At 38.0% G+C, this 20,482-nt stretch overlaps 1 protein-coding gene across 8 annotated transcripts in view; it reads left to right on the top strand.

Annotated features, from left to right (window-relative positions):
* PARD3 (par-3 family cell polarity regulator) overlaps window positions 1-20,482 on the top strand; it is a 479,965-nt gene that overhangs the window by 447,516 nt on the left and 11,967 nt on the right. For all 8 annotated transcript variants that reach the window (XM_086614468.1, XM_086614472.1, XM_086614469.1 and 5 more), the window contains one exon: window positions 16,600-16,720. In XM_086614468.1, the coding sequence (XP_086470594.1) occupies window positions 16,600-16,720 (121 nt within the window). The remainder of the gene's footprint in view (window positions 1-16,599; window positions 16,721-20,482) is intronic.

A 20,482-nucleotide genomic window follows, 5' to 3' on the forward strand; every position in this document is an offset into this window, starting at 1 on the left:
GTATCTATTCCTGCAAAGGAGAAGACAAATTTAGCACAGAGGTGTCTGTGAGTAAAATGACGTGGCATGAAAAGGTGCCTCCGCAGAGGAAAATTTCACATGACTACAAGCATACGTTTATGTTAATTAAGAACACATCTAGGGTTGGAGAGGCTTGAGAAATGGCTATTGCTGTACAGAATATATATGATCACTCTTAAATATGTTGTGCCTGTAGCTGCATATTACTATGTGCTCCACACTATACTTAGCAAGTCTGTCTGTCAGAAAGCTCTAATTGCTTTATGTGTGAGAACATTAAGCTGCAATAAATTTATATACACAGCTGTTCCATTACTGTGGAACAAGTTTTATCTCCTAATAAATTGATGTTTCTTTTTAGTGTCAACTCAAATCAAAATTTACACCCAAGAAGGTGAACCTTAACATCACATAATTAGTTCAGTGACACCAGTGGTAATAGAGGGTACACACTGCACATCTTGTAAACGTATTGATGGAGAAAAGTTTTGACTTCTGTTAATTGTTTTGTGAAAGCTTAATTGTGATTAAGAGCAGCTTTAATTGGAAAAGGAAAAAGAATCATGACCTTTAAACATACATTGCAAATATCACGTCTGCATTTACAAGGAGTTGCACCATAACGGAAAAAAAACTAAAAGCCTTCTTTAAAATGGGGCCAGGGTGCAGGGGAGGCATTGTGGTTCTGTATGGAGTCACGTTTAGGTTAATGGAACAGAAGCTTAGACTGCCCTGGACTTTTGATTAATATTTAATTAATCTTCTGTAGAAGACTCTGATTTGAATTAAACTGGGTACTAATAAAGGAACCAATTCACCAAAGAGTTCACATAAATTTGACCTGCCATTATAAGGATTTAAATTAAAATGGCTGAAGTTTTGTTTTCTGCTCATTTTGTGCCTGCTCTGCATCAAGTGCAAGTAATTTACTGGGAGTGATAGAGCTGGGAAAAATGCGACCTGAATTGGGCACTAGTAATAGAGCCATAGCTGTAATATAAGAAATGGCATTTAGTTTATTTTAAATAAGTACCATGAGCTAATGAGTTGCATTGTTCTCTCAATACAGGCTTTTACGGCCCTTGCAAAAGAAGCAATTACCTGTACACAACAAGGGGAACTGTGGTTGCTTATACGTAATCAGATAACCAGACCTGTGTCTCTGGTTGTCTTGGGTTCAGCTGGCAGGAGAATGAAAGGAGAAGGCCTTATATAAGTCTTGAGACTATTGTTATTTGATTTGAGCCAATGGCTTAAAATGATAGTATTTGGTTAAAAAAAAAAATCCCCAGAATGGTTTTGAGGAGCTGCTTATGCTTCCCAAAGTGGCAGTAAAAATCTTAGAATCATAGAATGGTAAGGATTGGAAGGGACCTTAAAGATCATCTAGTTCTAACCCCGCTGCTATGGGCAGGAACAACTTCCACTAGACGAGGATGCTCAAAGCCTCATCCAACTTGGCGTTGAACACTTCCAGGGATGGAGTATCCATAACTTCTCAGGGCAACCTGTTCCAGGGCCTCACCACCCTCCTTATATCCAGTCTAAATCTTCCCTCTTTCAGTTTAAAGCCATTGCCCCTTGTACTATCTCTACATGCCTTTGTAAAACGTCCCTCTCCAGCTTTCTTGTAGGCCCCTTTAGATACTGGAAGGCTGCTTTAAGGTGTCTCTGGAGCCTTCTCTTCTCCAGGCTGAACAACCCCAACTCTCTCAGCCTGTCTTCGTAGGAGAGGTTCTCTAGCCCTTGGATCATCTTTGTGGCCCTCCTCTGGACTTGCTCCAACAGCTCCATGTCCTTCTTAAGTTGGAGGCCCCAGAACTGAACACGATACTCCAGGTGGGGTCTCACAAGAACAAAGCAGAGGGGTGGAATCACCTCCCTCGACCTGCTGGCCACACTTCTTTGGATGCAGCCCAGGATATGGTTGGCTTTCTGGGCTGCAAGCGTACATTGCTGGCTCGTGTTGAGCTTCTCATCACCAACAGTCCAATGATATATATTCATGCATGATGCAAATATAGGCTGTCTCAGACTGCTGACTTACTTGATTCCCCTTTCTATCAAGTCTGGGGGTGGTACTGTGAAGACAGTAAGGGGTTCATGCAGGATTTTTCTTTTAACTCTCATGATGGATACTTACCATCTACTTGACTTTAACATAGGAAAAAAATAGTTTGTAGCTATTTCAATCACAGTTTTTTCTGCCAGCTTTTTCATAGTCATGGTAGATGGTATCTAAATCCCATATAATTTCTCTAAGTATCATTTGTAAGGTGATTTTTCTTGTTTGGGTGCTCTGACTTTGGAAGTCTGCTCTGATACCTAATTCATCTCATTTTAGGTGTCTCCAGTGTAGTCCTGTATAGCTCAGTTCCCTTTGCAATCAGTGGAGATGTGGGCACTGAGCTGACCACCTACTGCATGCATTTGTTGTGGGGAAAAGGACCATTTCACAAATGTTTGTGTGCTCCATTGTGCAAGAGAAAATCTGTTCTTAAACCATAAAATCTTTGGTGAAGGACTGGTTGTAGGCAGCCTGTGCAGTGTCTACTGCAGATAAGGTCCTGCTATTTGAGTAGTGCTTAAAGATGAAGAAATCTGGCAAAAATAATAAAAAGTAAATAGCAAAGGGCAGCAAAAGCAGATCTTTGTGGGTCTTGCTTCCTAAAGATATTTATCATTCTTGTCTTACATAGCCTCTAATTCCTGGTTTTGGTTTCCCTGAAAAGCAAATTACTGTGCAGCTCAAATGGGGAAATTCACGGGAATTAAACTTTATCTGAGTTAGCAGCATAGCAATATAAACTGATGTCTGGAAGCCATGTCTTGCTTTAGTTCATTTTGAAAATTCCCATAATACTCATGGAGTTTCTGTTAACTTTTGCAGGGGAGAAGTCATTTCTGGAGAAGACTAATGCTTACACAAGCGATGTATAATGTCTTACACAGCTGCCCTCTTTACAGTATAATGGCAGTCACACATGACAAAAAATATAATGTGACCTGTTACAATGTAACCCTGGAATTACAGATACCATACTACACTATTAATTTATTTCAGAGCCTAATCATAAATTAATACTAGTGCAGTTTCTTGTTGATGTCTCATTAGACTGTTACCTAACAGCTCATTGCATTAATAAGGCTCATTGAATTGAAAAAGATTTTTAAAAAAAATTAATTTCAATTCTTATTTTTTTAAGGTAGTTGAAGAAGATACACTGAGCTTTTAAACTCAAGAGGTAGAAAAAAATGTTTTAATTTTTTTTTTTTAATAAATGCATTTGTTAAAAATAACATAGTCATTTATATAGGCCTCTTAGATGGTTCAACCTATTTGGTTTTTTGGCTGATGAAGAATAGTCACTGCCAGCAGAAACAAGTCTATAATTCCCATTAAATGGAACTGGCTTGACAGTATTGTGTATGTTAATAGCTGCAGATACTTGCTTGTAATATTTCTTGTTGTCTTTTGGGAGCATGAAAGAGCATTTTGTAGGTATGTATCAAATTCTTCAGGTCAGCTGGGTTCATAGTTCTGTAGGCTCACAGTTCTGTAGCTTCATTTTCTTCTGCTGGCAGGAGTTCCTCTTTGTTGGAAATACCCAAAGGAAACTCTTAAAGCAGATGTGGAGAGCACTGGAATGTCAGGGTACAGCTTAGCCTTCTGTCATTCCTTTAACAATTATACATTTTCTGATGTTATAACAATTAATTCCTTTTACTGGAGAGTAGTTATGTATGAACTTTAGATGGGCTTATTAGCTGTTTCTCCAGAATACAAATTGCTGCCATCAGTTGTTTGAAAAATTCCGTTTTCATCTCAATGTGGTTCTGTCATTCCAGCAATGCCTTCAAGGTCCTGAAATAGAAGAGGAAGGGAAAATATCCTAAATAATGAGTAACAGTGGCAAAATTTTGTTTTGGGGGGTTGTTTTTCACAGACATTTGTTTACTGTATAGATCAAATACTTAGTGTGTCCTTTGACAAGTGCAGTCCATTAAATGCTTTATTCATTAATTGGGATCAAGGGATTGTCTCAGTTCTAGTCTGCTCTCTGAAATAAAATAATACTAGCAATTTCTGTTAAGTATTATGCTTTAAGAGAGTGGGACAAAAAGAAGAAATTCTTTAATCTCTTTGATCAGATTTGAATGGCAGACAAATCTTATGCATTAATGTTTAAAATCAGAGATTTTATCAGCAATCATTTTAGTAAGTAGAACTTGGGCTGCTATACTGAATAAATATATATACTTCTTAGTAGGTGTAATGTGTTGATTTCCCTGGAGTTGCTTTTTAATTAATTATAGAGAAAGAATGAAGAACTAGTAAATAACAAAAAGAAGAAACCATATGACATTGCTGTAAGTGGACATGTCCAAACTGGTATGACGTGCATCTTTCTGGTAGCCCAGGGATAATTTACCATATTATTTTTATAGCAAATTGTTTCGGAATCAATCCCTGAATTTCATACTGATAACAAGAAGCTTAGGCCTCAAAATCATTCCATATTTCTTCCCTTAAAATCTTTTCAGAACTCGTGGTCAGATCTTCGGATGCCCATAAACTCTCAAAGCTTGGTTGGATTCAATGTGTCTAGACAGGTTCGTGCTAGTTACGCCCCGCATTGCATTTTAGAGTTCTGTATGGGAACTGGCATTGCTTTTCTTTAGTTAGAATCACATTTGTAGGAATTTACATTTCAGTGAAGCTTATGAATTAGAAATCTCACTTTTTTAATAGCGTTCAGGAAATGATTTCTGGTTTCTATACAGGGACTCATGAAGTGAGCGCACGTCAGATGCTCCAACGGCAGCAGAAGGTTCTGGTTTGCGGCAGTGATTTTGTTGCTGGGCCTCCTGCCTGAAGTGTCTGAAATAGAATTACAGTACAATTTCTTAAATTTATTATCATGCTCTAGAAGAAGAAGCATCTCCATGTTTTTAAGATCTGACTGAGGATCTGTACCATGTGACTAATCTGTTATATTTTGAGATATCTGGCCAGTACAAGTTTGAACAGCAGTGATGTGTGCTTCACAGCCATGCCTAACATCTTCAAAACTTTTTTAGAGCTTGGCACTTGGACTGAAATCTTCCTAATTGAAGATGTCAGAATAAAGCAGTATCTTAGAAATCCAACTGAAACTAGGTAATGATGACAAAATAAAGCGATATCAATTTGGATATATGTTAACGTGATGTCAAAACACATTGTCATCAGAATCCCCAGAGACACCATTATGGTGTCAAAATGAAACATTATCAACCTAAGACTACAAGAATAACCACATGAAGTAATACCATTGTAACTTTGTAATGCAATGCCAATATCATGCAAAATAAATTTGACGTACTAAGTGGAATCACTTATTATACATATTTCATTTCTTCCTGTTTGGTAAAAAACATATGGCAATTATGTTACTCAAGAAAACCTTATAGCATTTTCATAGCATTTGCTGAAGTAACATGAAAGTTGAGATACAAATTAGCCGTGCCAAGGAGATCTTAACCACAGAAGTTGTTATGTTGCAATCTTTGGCTTATCTCAGGCGTGGCTATACACGGCTGCATGTTTCAGAAACTAAAAATCTTGAGGTTTTTTTTTTTCTATAAATGAACATTACAAACAGAAGTATAGTACACTCAGTAAAGAACCATTAAAATTATAGTCAAGTAAATGAGAACTGTTCGTTATGCAGACTTTAGAAAGGGTCTCGAAAACCACTTCTTAAAGAAAGTTATTGTTCATTTGTGGATATATGAATGCACACACAGACAGGCTGAGTGGCTTAGCCATGAATCACTGATGGAGAGACAATTTTATTCTCATTGATTTTTCTGCCTAAACATTAAATTTTTGGGTAATACTGCCATGCCAGTTGACCGTCACCTTCTACCAGGCATTCCTGGTTCAAGGCTTTCTTAGGATGATTCATTTTTCACTCACTTTGAGCACAAGTTAGCCATTTAAGGTGGGATTCATCTGCCCTAATATAGCTGTCTAAATCTACACATCTAAGCCTCGTCACTCTACACTTCTTTGTCAATGAAGAAAAGTAATGAGCTCTTGAGGGTAAGTAATTGCATCCTAAGACAGATGCTCTGAATTGCCCTCACCAACGTCTAGATGGGTAGTTTTATCTATATGCCTGCCTTTTAGGTGATTAAAATTGGTTGAGGAAAATCCTACCTTAACTTCTCCTGCTAAATAAATTAGCTTTCCTACAGCCTTTATCAGGCTAACTCTCCTGGTAAACCACTGAAGGGGTGTTGCAAGTAAATACTGTATTTCTTCTGCAGCAAAATAAATACACGCTTTTGAGTATCTAACATCTGCACTTGGGTTGAGACTAAGCAGCCCAAGAACAAAATATTAGAATTCAGGATTTCTAATCAGTGTTTTAAAACACAGCAAGACCCTCAGCAATTACTGAGCATCCTGCACAGTACATCTGAACAAGAATTCCTTTCCTAAGGAAAAGACATTTTCAACATATCCAAGAGGAAAAATAAGTTAAATAAATAACTAGAAAATATCTTAAGTAGTAAAAGTTGAGTTCCAACTGACTCACTAAATAACCAATTGAATTTTCGGATAAAATGTTAAGTTCTGTTCTTTCCTATCTTTGCTTGGAATTGATGGCAATTTCTAGTTTTAAAGTTAATCAAGACAGTGTGGTGGTAAAGCATGATTAAAACATCTATTTATTAAAATCTTCATCTTTACAATAAAACACTGAAAGGATTTATCCAGAAATCAGTTGTTTTGCAAAATATCATATTGAGATTGTTTTCTAATCTCCATATGCAAATAATATTTAATTAAAAATCTTAATTAGTTTTTGTGCTGATCGGTGTAAATCTTAGCAATCAACTTCATGAGAAGACAACAGCCATATGAATTTAGGCACCAGTTCAAGTAATCAATCTTAACTTTGATTTTTGTTTTTTCTTGGTTGAGTCATATGGGAAGCTGTGTGTGCAGGCACTGAATGATGAAATGCTTAACAGTAAGCTCAGATTTAAAATTTTATTTAGAGGTTGCAGATTAATTAGTACCAAAAATAAAACTGTGATTCCACATTTCTCTGTGTTTTATATAGAATTTCTCATCTTCTACTGATGCTCCTAGCAGAAGGAGTCTCCCTAAGTTTCAGATGTCAAAAACTGTCTGAAGCTTTGACCTAGCCTTGATATCCTTAGGCCAGTCATTTTTGTTTGTTTGTTTTTAATGGACAGCTTTGCACTTGGAAATTAGCCTATAATTAGAGTAAGATATAATTTAAAATCAATCAGAATATTATTTGGAGATTTATAATGCCATAGCTTCTTTGTCAAAGAACAAAAATATACCATAATTATGTTAGCAGCGGGTAAGGACTGTGGGAGCCATGAGAACTTTGCGTAATGTGTTATCTTTTTAAACGTTCAGACATTTTAAAGAGATATCTTTGTCTCTACATCACTGTTTGTCTAGCAATGTACTGCTTGATATTGTGGTTTTATTTGTACTTAAAAATAAGATGTCATTTTTAGTGATGGCAGGTGTTCATAAGAGTCAAAAACCTTCTGTTGTGTTTTGCTAGTTGCAACACCCTGGTATGTATTTTCTAAGTATTTTCTGTGGTTAAAGAGAAATAAAACAACATATTTTTTGTATTTCCAGTATAACTTACGTCAATGCGTTGAGACCAAATACTTTTTAAAGAAGTTTTTTTTGCATTGAAACAGAGCTAAATTTTGCCATTTGCAAACAGAATGTAATTTTTATTTTTTCTTGGTTGAGTCATATGGGAAGCTGTGTGTGCAGGCACTGAATGATGAAATGCTTAACAGTAGGCATTTACTGTTACATCGCCATTTACAAACAGAATGTAATGGTGCATTATTTGAATAAAAGTGTGTTGTATTACTCACTCACTTTCAATGCAGCCTTCAAATCAAATGCTACAATCAGGATCTTCTTTTTTTCCTATTTTTTTAATGTCTCTAGACTCCTCCTATGAAAAAAACAGGCTTTTTCTCCACTCTTGTGTCGGCTCTGAGGCAGATTTTGTAGTGTAAAGTGTAGTGTCACCGCACTGCAGTATTAGAGTGGTGTAAGGTGTGCTGGAGTGAGCTGGGCTGTAGCTTCCTGACGACATTCACACTACACAGGTGGTGTTGGCTATGGACAGATGTTCCTTTTTGCAACTAGCTGCCATGCTTGAAGAAGTGACTGCTCCCTAGCTGCTTGTTTCTGCCCCTCTGCTGAAGATTTCTGCCCCACGTTTCATCCAGAAAGGAGATGAGAGGAAACTCTCACTAAATAGCTTCCAGCAAAGCAGCTGGATTAGCTTGAAGAGAGGCGAAGGCTGACATGGCTTGAAGCCCACTAGGGATGTCTCCGACAATCCCTTCTGCTGGCACAGGAATGACCAGCTAGGTCCAGGGGAGGATTTCTTCTCTGTGGTCTTTGTTAAATGTCTTTGTATCACTGTGCCAGGCAATCCTCCTCACGTTGACACAAAATAGCCTGTGATGCCTAATTGTGGATGTTCATCAAACCTAACAGCACCGGAGCCATCATTGTCTGTTCCAGTTAGGATAGGAAGATGCTTAGAAGGCCAGAGCCTGCTTCTCCCTGCCTGTGTTTGAAGTAATTTTGTATTTCATTTAGAATCAAAAATGCAAATTTCTCCTTTGCTTGATCACCAGTATTTTTGTTTCATTTTCTTTTCCCATGATTTATTAAATCTTTGTATGTGTATTATTTCTTCCATTTTCTTAACACCTTCATAAGAAATTCACAGTTAGATGTCGTGTATTTTCTTTTAGGTTACATGTAGTGTTCTCTTTTTCCCCCCCTTTTTTTTTTTGACTCAAAAAATGCGATACCGGTGACGATGACTGTAACAAGTTGTATGTGGCTGAAAATTGGCTTGGCTTATATCTGCAAAATTTAACAGCTCCAAAGTAAAGCTTAGGCTGCGTGATAGTACCCAGTAGCTGAGTATCTGTTTTCAGATGTTTGTAGCAAGCTCTTAAAATCTCTGCTTTGTTTTTTAGTAGAGGAATTCCTCTGAAAAGTAAGTCTGGATTTCTGTCTCCGGTGTGCAGACTCTGACAGGCTAATAAGGAAGAGTGATGGTGGCAATAAAAGGGTCTTGGGTGCATTCTTCAGATTTCACTGGTTGTAAAATGATGGCCCTGCTGCATTAGGGCCACAGAGGGACTCGGAGTGAAATCTAGTCTGGAGAGTTTGAAGAGACTGTTGCGGTGAAGTGACCTCCCGATCAGCTCCAGCTCTCTGCGTTGTTTATGGCCATTGCGTCAGAAGCAAGTGCTGAATTAAGAGCATTTGAGATTACCTTTTACCCAGAGAATAGAGATGTATGGTTTTGATTTTTAATGATTCACTCAATTGAAATTGGTGTGAAATGATCAACAAATTGCAATGTTAAAATTTGGAAAGCAATTTCATTCACTGCAGAAAGCAAGTGTGTTTGGGGACTTGTGTAACTTTGTGGTATTGGAGATGATGACTACCACTGTGAAGGTAAACTGGGAATGACATAAAACTTCCCAATGAGCTGATTTCACATGCATACGTATCGACATAAATCCTAGGTTTTAAATCCTTGTTTTGATGGAATTATACTCTGAAGTGTGTAGGTATGTGTACCATAACATGTTAGATCTTGCCTGTCGCATTAAGCCAATCCCTGAATTTAGCTGCCTTAAAAAAATGCAGACTTTAAAGGATATATAATGCTCTGTGTTCATTTAGCAAAAATGAAATGGCAAGAGAGAAGGATTTTTATAACCTTATGCACAGTAGAAATAAGCCGAGATTGAAAGAGATCTGGGGGAAAAAATTCGGATAGGATGTATACCCTTCAGCGTGCAAGAAGCTGCCCTTGTTAGAAACTAACTTTGCATGCATAATTAATTTGAGCAGCACATTTTGTTTCTTACAACTAGAAGAAAAATTGAATTCAGGTGTTTGGTGAACATATGGGGGATTTACTGTGAATTTATGACCTGTGGTTTGAGTGTAAAACCCCAAGATACTAGCTGATAAAACTTAATGAAGCTTGTGCAGAGAAGCTATTTTTATTTGCAGTTTTGTAATTGATACATTTTTGGGTTTTTTACACCTCTTCCCCACCTTTTAATGCCTTATTCTCAACAAATTCTTTGACACTGAAGAAAAACAAAAGTATTGTAGTGTAAACCTTTCTGTAGTGGTTTAGTCCAGCCGGCAACTAAATGTCATGTAGCCACTCACTTCCCCTCGCCCACCCCTGGGGAATGAGGAAGAGAATTAAAGAGGAAAAGGGAAGGAGACTCATGGATTGAGATAAGAACAGTTCAATAATAACATAAAATTAAAAGCAATAATAACAATATTATATTAATATATATAAAAAATAATATATACAAACAAGTGATGCACAGTATAACTGCTCACCACCCAGTGACCAACGCCCGTACCTTCTGGGCAAATGATCCCACAACAGATAAGTCCTGACAGCACAATCCTGGACAAGTAAGAGGCCTGAAAAGAGAGAGAGAAAGAGAAAGAGAACTCTGAGAATCCAAGAGAGTCCTCAAAAGACCACAAGAGTTCCTTCCCAGTCAACCCTCATCTATATACTGGGCATGATGTTGTGTGATATGGAATACTCTATTGGCCAATTTGACCCTCAATCCTCAATTTAAGTTCAAATCACAAGGGCAGTTGTGGGCCCTTTGTCCCAGCCTTGCTCCCCCCAAGCCTGTTGTGCTCCTGCACACTCGCAAAAACGCAGAAGGCTGAAAGGTCCTCAATGTCTCAGGACCATCTAAAACATCAGTCTGCTGTCAATATTCTTCTCATAACAATCCCAGACTAAATTCAAAACACAGAGCTCTTCTAGCTGTTAAAAAGAAGAACTAACCCTGTCCCAGTCAAAACCAGGACACTTTCTATGCCTCCTTCCAGATGACAACTGCATCGTGTTACAAATACATTTGTAATCTAACAAATTTGGTCTCTTGCTCAGCTGACTTTTTTCTCAGCGGGCTATAGTAATTCTGTAACCACGCAACAGCATTTTTGTATGACCCCGGCTGTGGTTGCTCCTCTTTGTGTACCATGCCCACTTGTGTTAAAATCCCTGTGTTCATGGAAAATCTATTCCCTGGTATCCCAGAGAAGGACCACGCATAGGGCGCACTGGAAGGAGGGGATCAACCAAACTAGTTACACTAATTTAAAAAAATAAACCATAAACCAATATAATGGGAAAAGACCAACCTGCTCTGGCAAGCTGGCGGCAGGCAGGAGACAGTGCAGTCTCAGCCACTGCCCAGCCGTCATCAGCCCTGCGGTGTGCAGGCACGGTCGTTGGTGACACCAACAATTAACAAATCTGTTTAAAGTGAACAGACCAGCAGAGCTTGCATTGGAGTATGGTGCTAACTTTAAGCCTGGTAAAGGGCATACTTTCATTTCGTTTTACGTCTGTGGCTTTTGCAACAACTTGACAGCTTCTGCTTATCCACCCTCAAGGGCCATCCGAAACAGACAAACCCATCTGCTTGGCGTAAGCAGCGTGGCGAGAGGGTGCTCGAGTTCAATGTAGCAGAAGCTTTTATGTTAGATTATCACCTCTGCTTTCTGTTGGGCTGTTTTCATCCTGCTCAAGCCGTGAAGGAAGGGCACAATTTGCAGACACTTGCACACCACTAGAGCAAGGACATCGTTGATGCACAATCAGTTGGAAATAAACCCTTTTTCTGTTTCTCTCTACCATTAGACACAGGTAGATTCAAATGCAGCTCTCTATTTTTAGTATGATGCGAGTAACCTATCAAAATAGAAAGGAATTTATTTTATACAAATAGGTGATAGTTTATTTGCCAGCTTGAAGTAAATAAGACCCGTCTGTGTTTTATGACTGCTATCCAGAGATCTAAGCAGCTGGTCAGGCCAGTGAGTCCCTGGCAGATCAAAATCTGTGTTAAAAGATTTCAAGGTGTAAAGAACACTGTTTGTTTACTAACCTTTTGGTTATTCTAGTCATGTTGCATCTGCCTGGTGATGTTGTTAAGACCCTTTTCCGTGTTTTTCAGGCCAGTATTTTTTTTCCAAAGCTTTAGTCATCCCAGTTCAGAGGCATTTTTGTATCTACTTTATCACACTGAAAATCTGTCTGTTTTGAAAGGATTACAACTCTGTACATCAGTGCATGACATCACACTGAGACATTGCTTAATGATCTGAGACTCTGATGGTCATTGCTGCGGCTGCTTGTTTCTGGAAATATGTGACAGCTCTGGCCTATCTAAGCCTTGCTTACAGTTGCATTTTTAGTCCGTGCTGGTGGTTGTGTGTTTTAAAGCAGCGCTCACAAAATAGCTGATTGTGAAATGTGCCATCTGCAGATGGAAGGCAATAGGGTGCCAAGTAGAGATGCGATACAAGGAAGCCCAGCCGCTTTGCAACCCAAGTTAACTTTGGCCCTAAAAGCCTTTCCTTGATTTTTATTTCTATTAAGAACATTTAATAATGAGAGCACTTTAAAAGAAAAGTATCACTTGCATCCGATGCTAGGAGGTGCTAATTGTCTTCTGTTACATTCACTGCCATCCGCTTATTAAATAGGCATAGGGAAAGGCTGTCTGGGCAAGCTGTGGTTACTGTAGAGAGTTGTAATTCCCATTCTGTTAAGAAGTTTAAAGCTAGCATAGGTCAAATCTTCAATAAATTTTGTGGTTTTTTCAGGTTAAACTCCTTCCTTCATACTGGTAGTCTTGAATTCTTTGTGGTGAGTTTGCCTTCAGATTGTCAACTCATTTGAATGAAAAACTCAAACAAAACGTGGTTCATTTAGTTAAACTTTCAGTGACTTGCACCGTACATCTGCAAAAGTCAAATGAGAATTTAAGCAGCTGGAACACCTGCAGCCCTGCATCCTAGTAGTCTGTTGATATGACCCTACCTCTCTTGGATGAGTTAATCCAATAAGTCAAAATTCGTTTTGCTTTAGACTGGCTATGGACTCTTTACACTGGATATAATTTGTTTAGATCTGTCCCAAAGGATAACGATGTGACTTACATAGAGAGTTCTAGATAAAACAGAACCTCTCAGGACCTGGAAAGGAATGAAGTTAGTTTTGCACTTTTGACTCCAAAATTTTATGTCTGACATTTTTTATTGTGATTAGGATTTTTGCATTTCCCTACTTATGGAAGTATTAATTGTTGGCTGGGAGTTCAATGAGACACCAAGTGGGCTTACCAAGTGTTCTCTGAGTGCACTGGGAGATATAAAATCAAAGCAAAAAAGCACTGATGATAAAATTACCTGGATGAAGAGAGGCATGAAAAGAAAAGGGAGAACAGCATGGCAGGCCAGGATGGAGATGTGGAAGCCTCTGCTGGTGCGAAAGTTAGGGCAGCTGAATAATGTAATCTAGAGAATCAGAACAAGGTTGAGAAGCAAATGGAAATGAAAGGAAGCCAACCTGAGATATAGTCTAAACCCTCAAATAATCTTTTCTTAAAAGTATCTGAGCACCTCCTTAGCTGCCTGCCTTTTCCCTTTTCCTTTTCTAAATAAAAATGTTTAATTCTTTATATTATTATTGTAAAAGCTCTGGTTTGACCTCACTTTCTGTGTCTCATAGACTTTTTGAGCACAAAGAAAAAGAAATTTGAGTAGATACAGAAGTGGTTTTGTCTTTTAATTTAGCTCTTTCTTTTCATAAAATAGTTCTTTTTATATTCACTACTTTTGCAATTTTCTAAATTTGGGTCATGTCCCTTGCTTTTCAGATAAAATAGAAATATTGTTAAAAGATTTATCTTCTCTGCCATTATCAAATCTTTTAATAACTTTGAATAACTTTTCTTAAATCATCTTGACTTTTTTTTCTTTGTCTTTCTTTTTCTTTTTCTTTTTTCTTTTTCTTTTTTCTTTTTCTTTTTTCTTTTCTTTTTCTTTTCTTTTCTCTTTTTCTTTTTCTTTTTCTTTTTCTTTTTCTTTTTCTTTTTCTTTTTCTTTTCTTTTCTTTTTCTTTTTCTTTTTCTTTTTCTTTTTTTTTCTTTTCTTTTTCCTTTTCTTTTTCTTTTTGTCATTAGAATAAGTTCTTAGGTCTGGAGACAACTTAATCATAAAATCCCAGGATCCTCCTTGTCCTTTGTGTTCCATCTCTGAAGTATATAAGGGTGTCTAATTCAGTGCATTTGCTGTTCAGGAGGAAATGTCTATTTTGGTTTCATGTTATGGACACTGTGCATTTGCTTGCTGTTCCTCTATGGTGTAATTGTTTTAATGGATAACAATCACAAAATGTGCAGGCAATCCTCAGATCTGTAATAATCTCCCAGTAGCCATTTTGGGCTGGTAGAGTGTGTACTGTTCCTTATAGTGCACAGGATTTAGTTCAATACTTTTGGGGTTTACCTTCTGTTTCTCTTTGCCATTAGATAACTGCTCCAGGGTCACTTTTGCACTGTGATCCCTTAGAGTTTGAAGCAACCTTGTTAAGGAAGGCTGATTATTTACCAATCATCTTGAGTACTTCAAGTCTCTTCTATTAATTTTGCTCCAAATGCAATGACATTTCTTTTTCAAACATATGTTCTTATATCTGAAATACTAATACTCAAACTGTTTTACTACATTTAAGTGCAATTTATCTTTACAGAAATCACTGTCCATGTAGAAAGTATTGGACTACTTGTTTGTTAGGTTAACGACACCAGTTTTAAAAATCAATAGACCATTGAAAAGTATTTTGTATGTCTTTTACTGGATTATGATGATTGCATTTAAAATGTGCAGTGTATAGCAGTGCACGGGGAAAAAAACCCAAGTGATTGTATAGTAAAGCTGGGCAGAATTTGACAATAAGAAAAAAATTACATAACATGCAACTGCAAATGGAGATAAACTGTTTCACCAAATTAGTTGAATTAAGGAAATAGAATTAGCAACACACCTACAATGAAGTGGAAATTTTGCAAATGCCACATTCATTTTCACTTGTTCCAAATAAGCTTTCTTTTAATTGTACTTTTCAAAGTGGCACATAGAAGTTGAACCTACCCTACAATAAAGGCTTTCTTAAAGCTCCCATTTGCAAATACCTAAATTCCTTCCCTAAATTCCTTCCATTTCTTTGCCTTTAGTTTCAAAGAAAAAAAAACAACAACAACAACAACAACAACAACAAAACAACAACAACAAAAAAAAAACAAACGTCTTCAAAATTAGCCATTGAGAGAACTGTGCTAATTTTTCTGTTTTGGCCACTGAAGCATCCATAAACTCCATTAATGGCACTGAAAAGAGTGGAAGGTAACGTCTCAAACACATATGGCCTCCAATCCACTGCACCTACCAGTCCCAAAGACATGGAAAACAATCACAAACGGACTCCAAAATCATCTCTTTTTCATATGAGAGAAGACATGGGATACAAATTCACTGTGTTTTATTGTACTCTGTGTCCAGGAACAGGAATCTATGGAATTGCTTTCTGTTGTCTCCCTGCAGATTTCTCTTTGAAAACAAAGTCATAGCTGACCATTCCTCATCAGCTCTTTTGAAATAAACAATGAAATGCAGAGCTTAAGAAGGCTGTAATAAGAGATTAAAATGCTTCTGGTTAGTCTTGATATAACATATTTGTTTGTCAGGCTTCCTGTGATTCCCACACTAACAAGTCTGAAATACAGTGGAGGTTGTAGGGGTCAGGTGGGAGCTGCACAGCTGGAAAAATGGCAACGAGATTAATAAATATCCACTTTCCCTCTGCCCCGTGAAATAAGCCATTCCTGTGCATATTTCATTATGGTTTCACATAAACCTGCACTGTGGAGAGGGGATTATCTGCGATAGGCATTGTGGAAAAGCTGATGGGTTTGAAGAATTCAAGGTTGTGGGTGTGCTGGTACACAGTGGTACCCCTGGGGCTGAGCCCTCCCCAGCTCACTGGCGTCCACAGGGCGTCAGCCAGCACCAGTCGGCTGCCCCAGTGCCATCCTGTGCACGGCACTGTCAAATGGATTGCTTTTTACTGGCCCCCAAGTCTTTTAATGCTTTCAGACTGATCAGTTTAAAAGACTTGTTAAAAACAGAACTAAGGGATGACAGGCTTTTATTGATTGGGGAAAATAATCAAATTTTATATCGGTGGGACCTTCAGACACTGTAATGAATTTGATGAGAACAAAGATCTGACAGTACTACCATTTATTGATTGGGAAAAAGTATGTTTCATGTTTATTCAGTAGCAGAGATCATTAGGACTTTTCTTTTAATTTCCCTTAATGTTAAGTCTGACACTGGTGCACGTAACATGCACTAGCCAGTAACTTTTGTTGGCCTCATTCTTCTTATCCTTACACCATCTGAAGTTTCTTTGTAAGCCAAACAGCATTAATCATCTTTACAAAACTAAAGATCTTTGTACTAAGTGCTTGGAAATTGTTTTTAAGTCTGTAGTAGGAGTCCCATGCTAAGAAATTACAGTCACACATGGCAGCTCCCAAGTATATTGTTCATTTCCATCCTCTTTCTTTTAGCAACAGATCAACCCCTAACAATCACGACCGGATACAGCGCCTGAGACAAGAGTTTCAGCAAGCAAAGCAAGATGAGGATGTGGAAGACAGGAGGCGTACTTACAGTTTTGAGCAGCCATGGGTAAGTGTACAGAGTCCATCAAATCTGGAAAGGTTGGCTGACTCCTGCTGTCCTCAGGCTGGTCGGGAGCAAAACGATAAGGACGCAGGGTCCTCTGCCTCCAGACTTCTGCATTTTCTCTCATCCCATTTTTGGTTCTCTGATGTTATTTCATTTTTAAACCTATTCAGTCATCTGTCCTCTGTGCAAATAGTGTAATTTGCTCTCGTTTAGATCCTCGACTCTGTGAGTTACTACTTGAATTTTTTTGCCTCAAGGCAATATCAATTTTCTGAAATTTTCTAGGAAAATCAGAATAAAACACATACTAACAATGAATAGTTTAGAGAGAACATGTAACCTTGTAAATGGTATTTTCTCTGAAGCAATATCACTGTGATTAGTTCTTTTTCATAAGAGGAAGAGCTATGTATTTTCACAGTAAAAAAGGAGATACGCATGATAGCATGGTTCACAATAATACCCCTTTGCCACTTACTTTAGCTGAGACGATTCTGTCTCAAAATATATGTCCTAATTGATCATTTAAATCCTGTTCAATCTGATCTAGCAATGTGACACATTCATGTAAATCCATATGCTTATCCTGTTTAACATAATTGAATGAATCAGTGTTGCTTTTTAATTCAATTACGTATCCTAAATTAGGATCTTTTAAATATGGGGCAAATATTTTATTTTATTTTTGTTTAAAATTCCTCAATGAAGATGGTGGACAATTTGCTAGCATTGCCAAAACAGCAGGAGCTTTATGATGACAGCAGCAGAATCTCTCACAGCTTCCTCCGAAGCAGGTGTAGGTGATGAGTTATTGTTACTTAGCATTGTGATGCACACGAGACCAAGGTCGAAATAGCCGAACGTCAGCATCTGTGTGTATGAAGTCATTGAGAACAGCCTAGGAAACGTCATAATGCATATGACATCTTTTGTTGCCTATTGGTGGTGGATATAGAAGAATTTTGACTTTCGTTGGGTCTTTGTGTCCTTGTCCATCTTAAACTCACCAGTCTGAACCTGTGGTATTTTTGGCAGTAGCATGGAGAGGAACAAAGGTAAATGTATCCCTAAATGACCTAACACTGCTTAACATACTGTATCAGGATGTGGACTTCTCTTTTTCCTGTGTTAGAAAACCTCTAACCTTCTCTGAAATTGATCAAATAAAAGAAACATTTTTTTTAATGACCAGATGTTTTCAATTTGGTGTGGTGAAGACAATGTGATAGATCATCACAGTTATAGTGTAGCAGTTTTTGGGTGAAAGGGACTGGGTGTTGGACGGTACTTTCCATTATGCATATCAACTGCTGTTTAGTCTCCAAATGAGAGATTTGAGCAACATTCTTGGGAAAAATTGTGTATGAGAAAAACTTGCACTCTTGAAGACTTGGGAACTTAACTACTGAAGGTCATGGGCCAAATTGTTGTATATCTAAGTGCCATAGCAACTTTAGACAGGCAACTTGGCTTTTATTATAGTTTCTTGTAATGAGCAAGGAGGGAATTATTTGGATGACAGGCTGATTACCTTAGGAATGGAATAATTCCTAAATTGTGGGTCAGAACATTGACCTTTCCTTTTCTCTTATTCAAACAACGGGATCTCCCTGTTACACCGCTCCTACAGATCATGCAAATGAGCTCAAAGTGACTAATTCAGTTTAATGTATTAATATTAATTCTGAAGCTTATTGTTTTTTTTGTAGGATCTGCTCTGTTGTTAAATACATAGGTGACCAAATGTTTTATTTTACATATGTACTTAAAAAAAAATTGACCCAGAGTATTTTTTAATTTATTTTTTTTTCCATCATGTACTCCAGCCTTTCAAGATCACAATGCTTGGAAAGGATAGAGCAATGATCTCATCCATTTCAGCAGTTCACAGTCATTTCGGTGTTAAGGAGCCATAACCCTCTTTCTTACAGAGTGTGTGTTACTTTAACATATTAGTCTAAAATGATGGACTTTGTTAAGACACCCTCTCAAAACAGATCCAGATGTATTATTAAATACCAGTGACACAAAAAAAATGCAAAAATGGTTTATATGCAGGAGAATACTCAGATACAGCCATCAACTTCTTTTCAGTCTTCTCCATCTGTACGCTGTGGTTACAAACCACAGCAGTGAAAAGTGCACCTGTATGTGGACTGATGTTGAAAAGTGTGTTCTCAGCAGAGGAGATGGGTTGTGCAGCCTACATAAACTGAAGGCTTTACAACCAGAGAAGCCTCTGAGCCGCATGACAGCAGCCAATTCTGGCCTGGTTTGGATAGAAAGAGAGAAAAAAAAAAAACATCCACCGAAGTGTGTGCTGTGAGGTGATAAGTAGTTTAACGTTTCTCATTAGCAAGTTGATGGGAGAGTTGAGGATAGGGAACAAAGTGCTGATGTGATGTGAGGCTCTTGGTTACTTTAAGGAAGTGTAAATGAACACAAAGTTTGCAGTGGAAGTAATGGATACTGAGGGGAAACCTGGCAGCTCTGAGGATATTCAGAGAAACTCAATAGCTCAGAAACCCACTAATATGTTGTCAAAATGATCCTGTGAATGTCACCAACTCTGGTCCATCCCGGACTCTTAAGGGTCTGTGACACTGAAGTCGGGTTACCTGTGACAAATACGTTCAGTCTCCTCCATGGGTTGGAGGCAGATCTCCGTACCATGGAGCGCTACATCATGCTGACTCTGGACGATAGCCGTGACAGAGAAACCGGTGCCTGAGCCCGTCCCTTTCTGGCCGTGCCCATCGGGTGAAGGTTATTTCTCTGTGGATGGGCAATCTGACGCAGCTGGACTTCTTGCCTGGCTGTGTTTGCCCTGCCAGTAAACAAAATACTTGATTGCCTGTGAGTGCTTGTACAGCATCAGGCAGCTTAACAGACACCAAAAGTGATAGTGCTGGAATGAGATGACGCTGTCTCTCAAACAGTGTAACATTTCTGCTCAAGGCCATTTGAATGACATGCTGTTAGGGTTTAATAACCGACTAACTGTCGCAACGTTGAGCCATCTCTAAAACCCACTAATTCTGCAGTTGAGTCAAAGCTTTATGGAAAAGGTTTTCTCATTTGTTTATTTTAAGATAACTTTCTCAGGCATTGTAATTTTTTTCTCTTACATAGCTTTTTTATTTTTTGTTTCAAAAAACAAGATAGAAGAGGGTTTCAAGGGCAATACCATATGCCTAATGTTACATGAGGGAAAAAAAAAAAAGAAAAATACTGTAAAATATGATTAATCCGTTTTAATCTTGCTGGTGTTAATTCCAGTCAGAGTTTGCAGAAATGTGTATCTGGGCATGTGGAATTGCATGGAATCACAGTATGCCTGCTAATATTTAAGGCTCTTGCTGTTGCTATGACATTTTTATACCAATACAGTATTCTTCTGGGACTGATTTTTCTGTTCGGTACCAAAGTTGAGTGTCTAGTTTTTGTTCTTTTCTGGGTAGTATTGGGTCTGCTGAGGCGTATCCTTGCTTGCACCAGTCCTGGGTTTAGGGGATTTTGGTTGCAATTTGTTCCATATCTTGTATTTTTGCCTAGTCACAGGCAAATTAACAGATCCCCGCCTTGAATAAAAAAACCCACAGCATTATAGTCCTAAATGTCATGGGGGTGAATAATCCCATTAAAAAAAAAAAGGAGCGCATTAAACCCATTGAAAACACTACAACCACTTGCCAGTCTTGTTTGTAGAAACACAGAAATACAGATAAAAAAAAAAAAAAAAACACAAAGATGCAGGAGGTA

This window comes from Tauraco erythrolophus, chromosome 7 (genome assembly GCF_009769465.1).
Source record: "Tauraco erythrolophus isolate bTauEry1 chromosome 7, bTauEry1.pri, whole genome shotgun sequence".
Classification (NCBI taxonomy): domain Eukaryota; kingdom Metazoa; phylum Chordata; class Aves; order Musophagiformes; family Musophagidae; genus Tauraco; species Tauraco erythrolophus.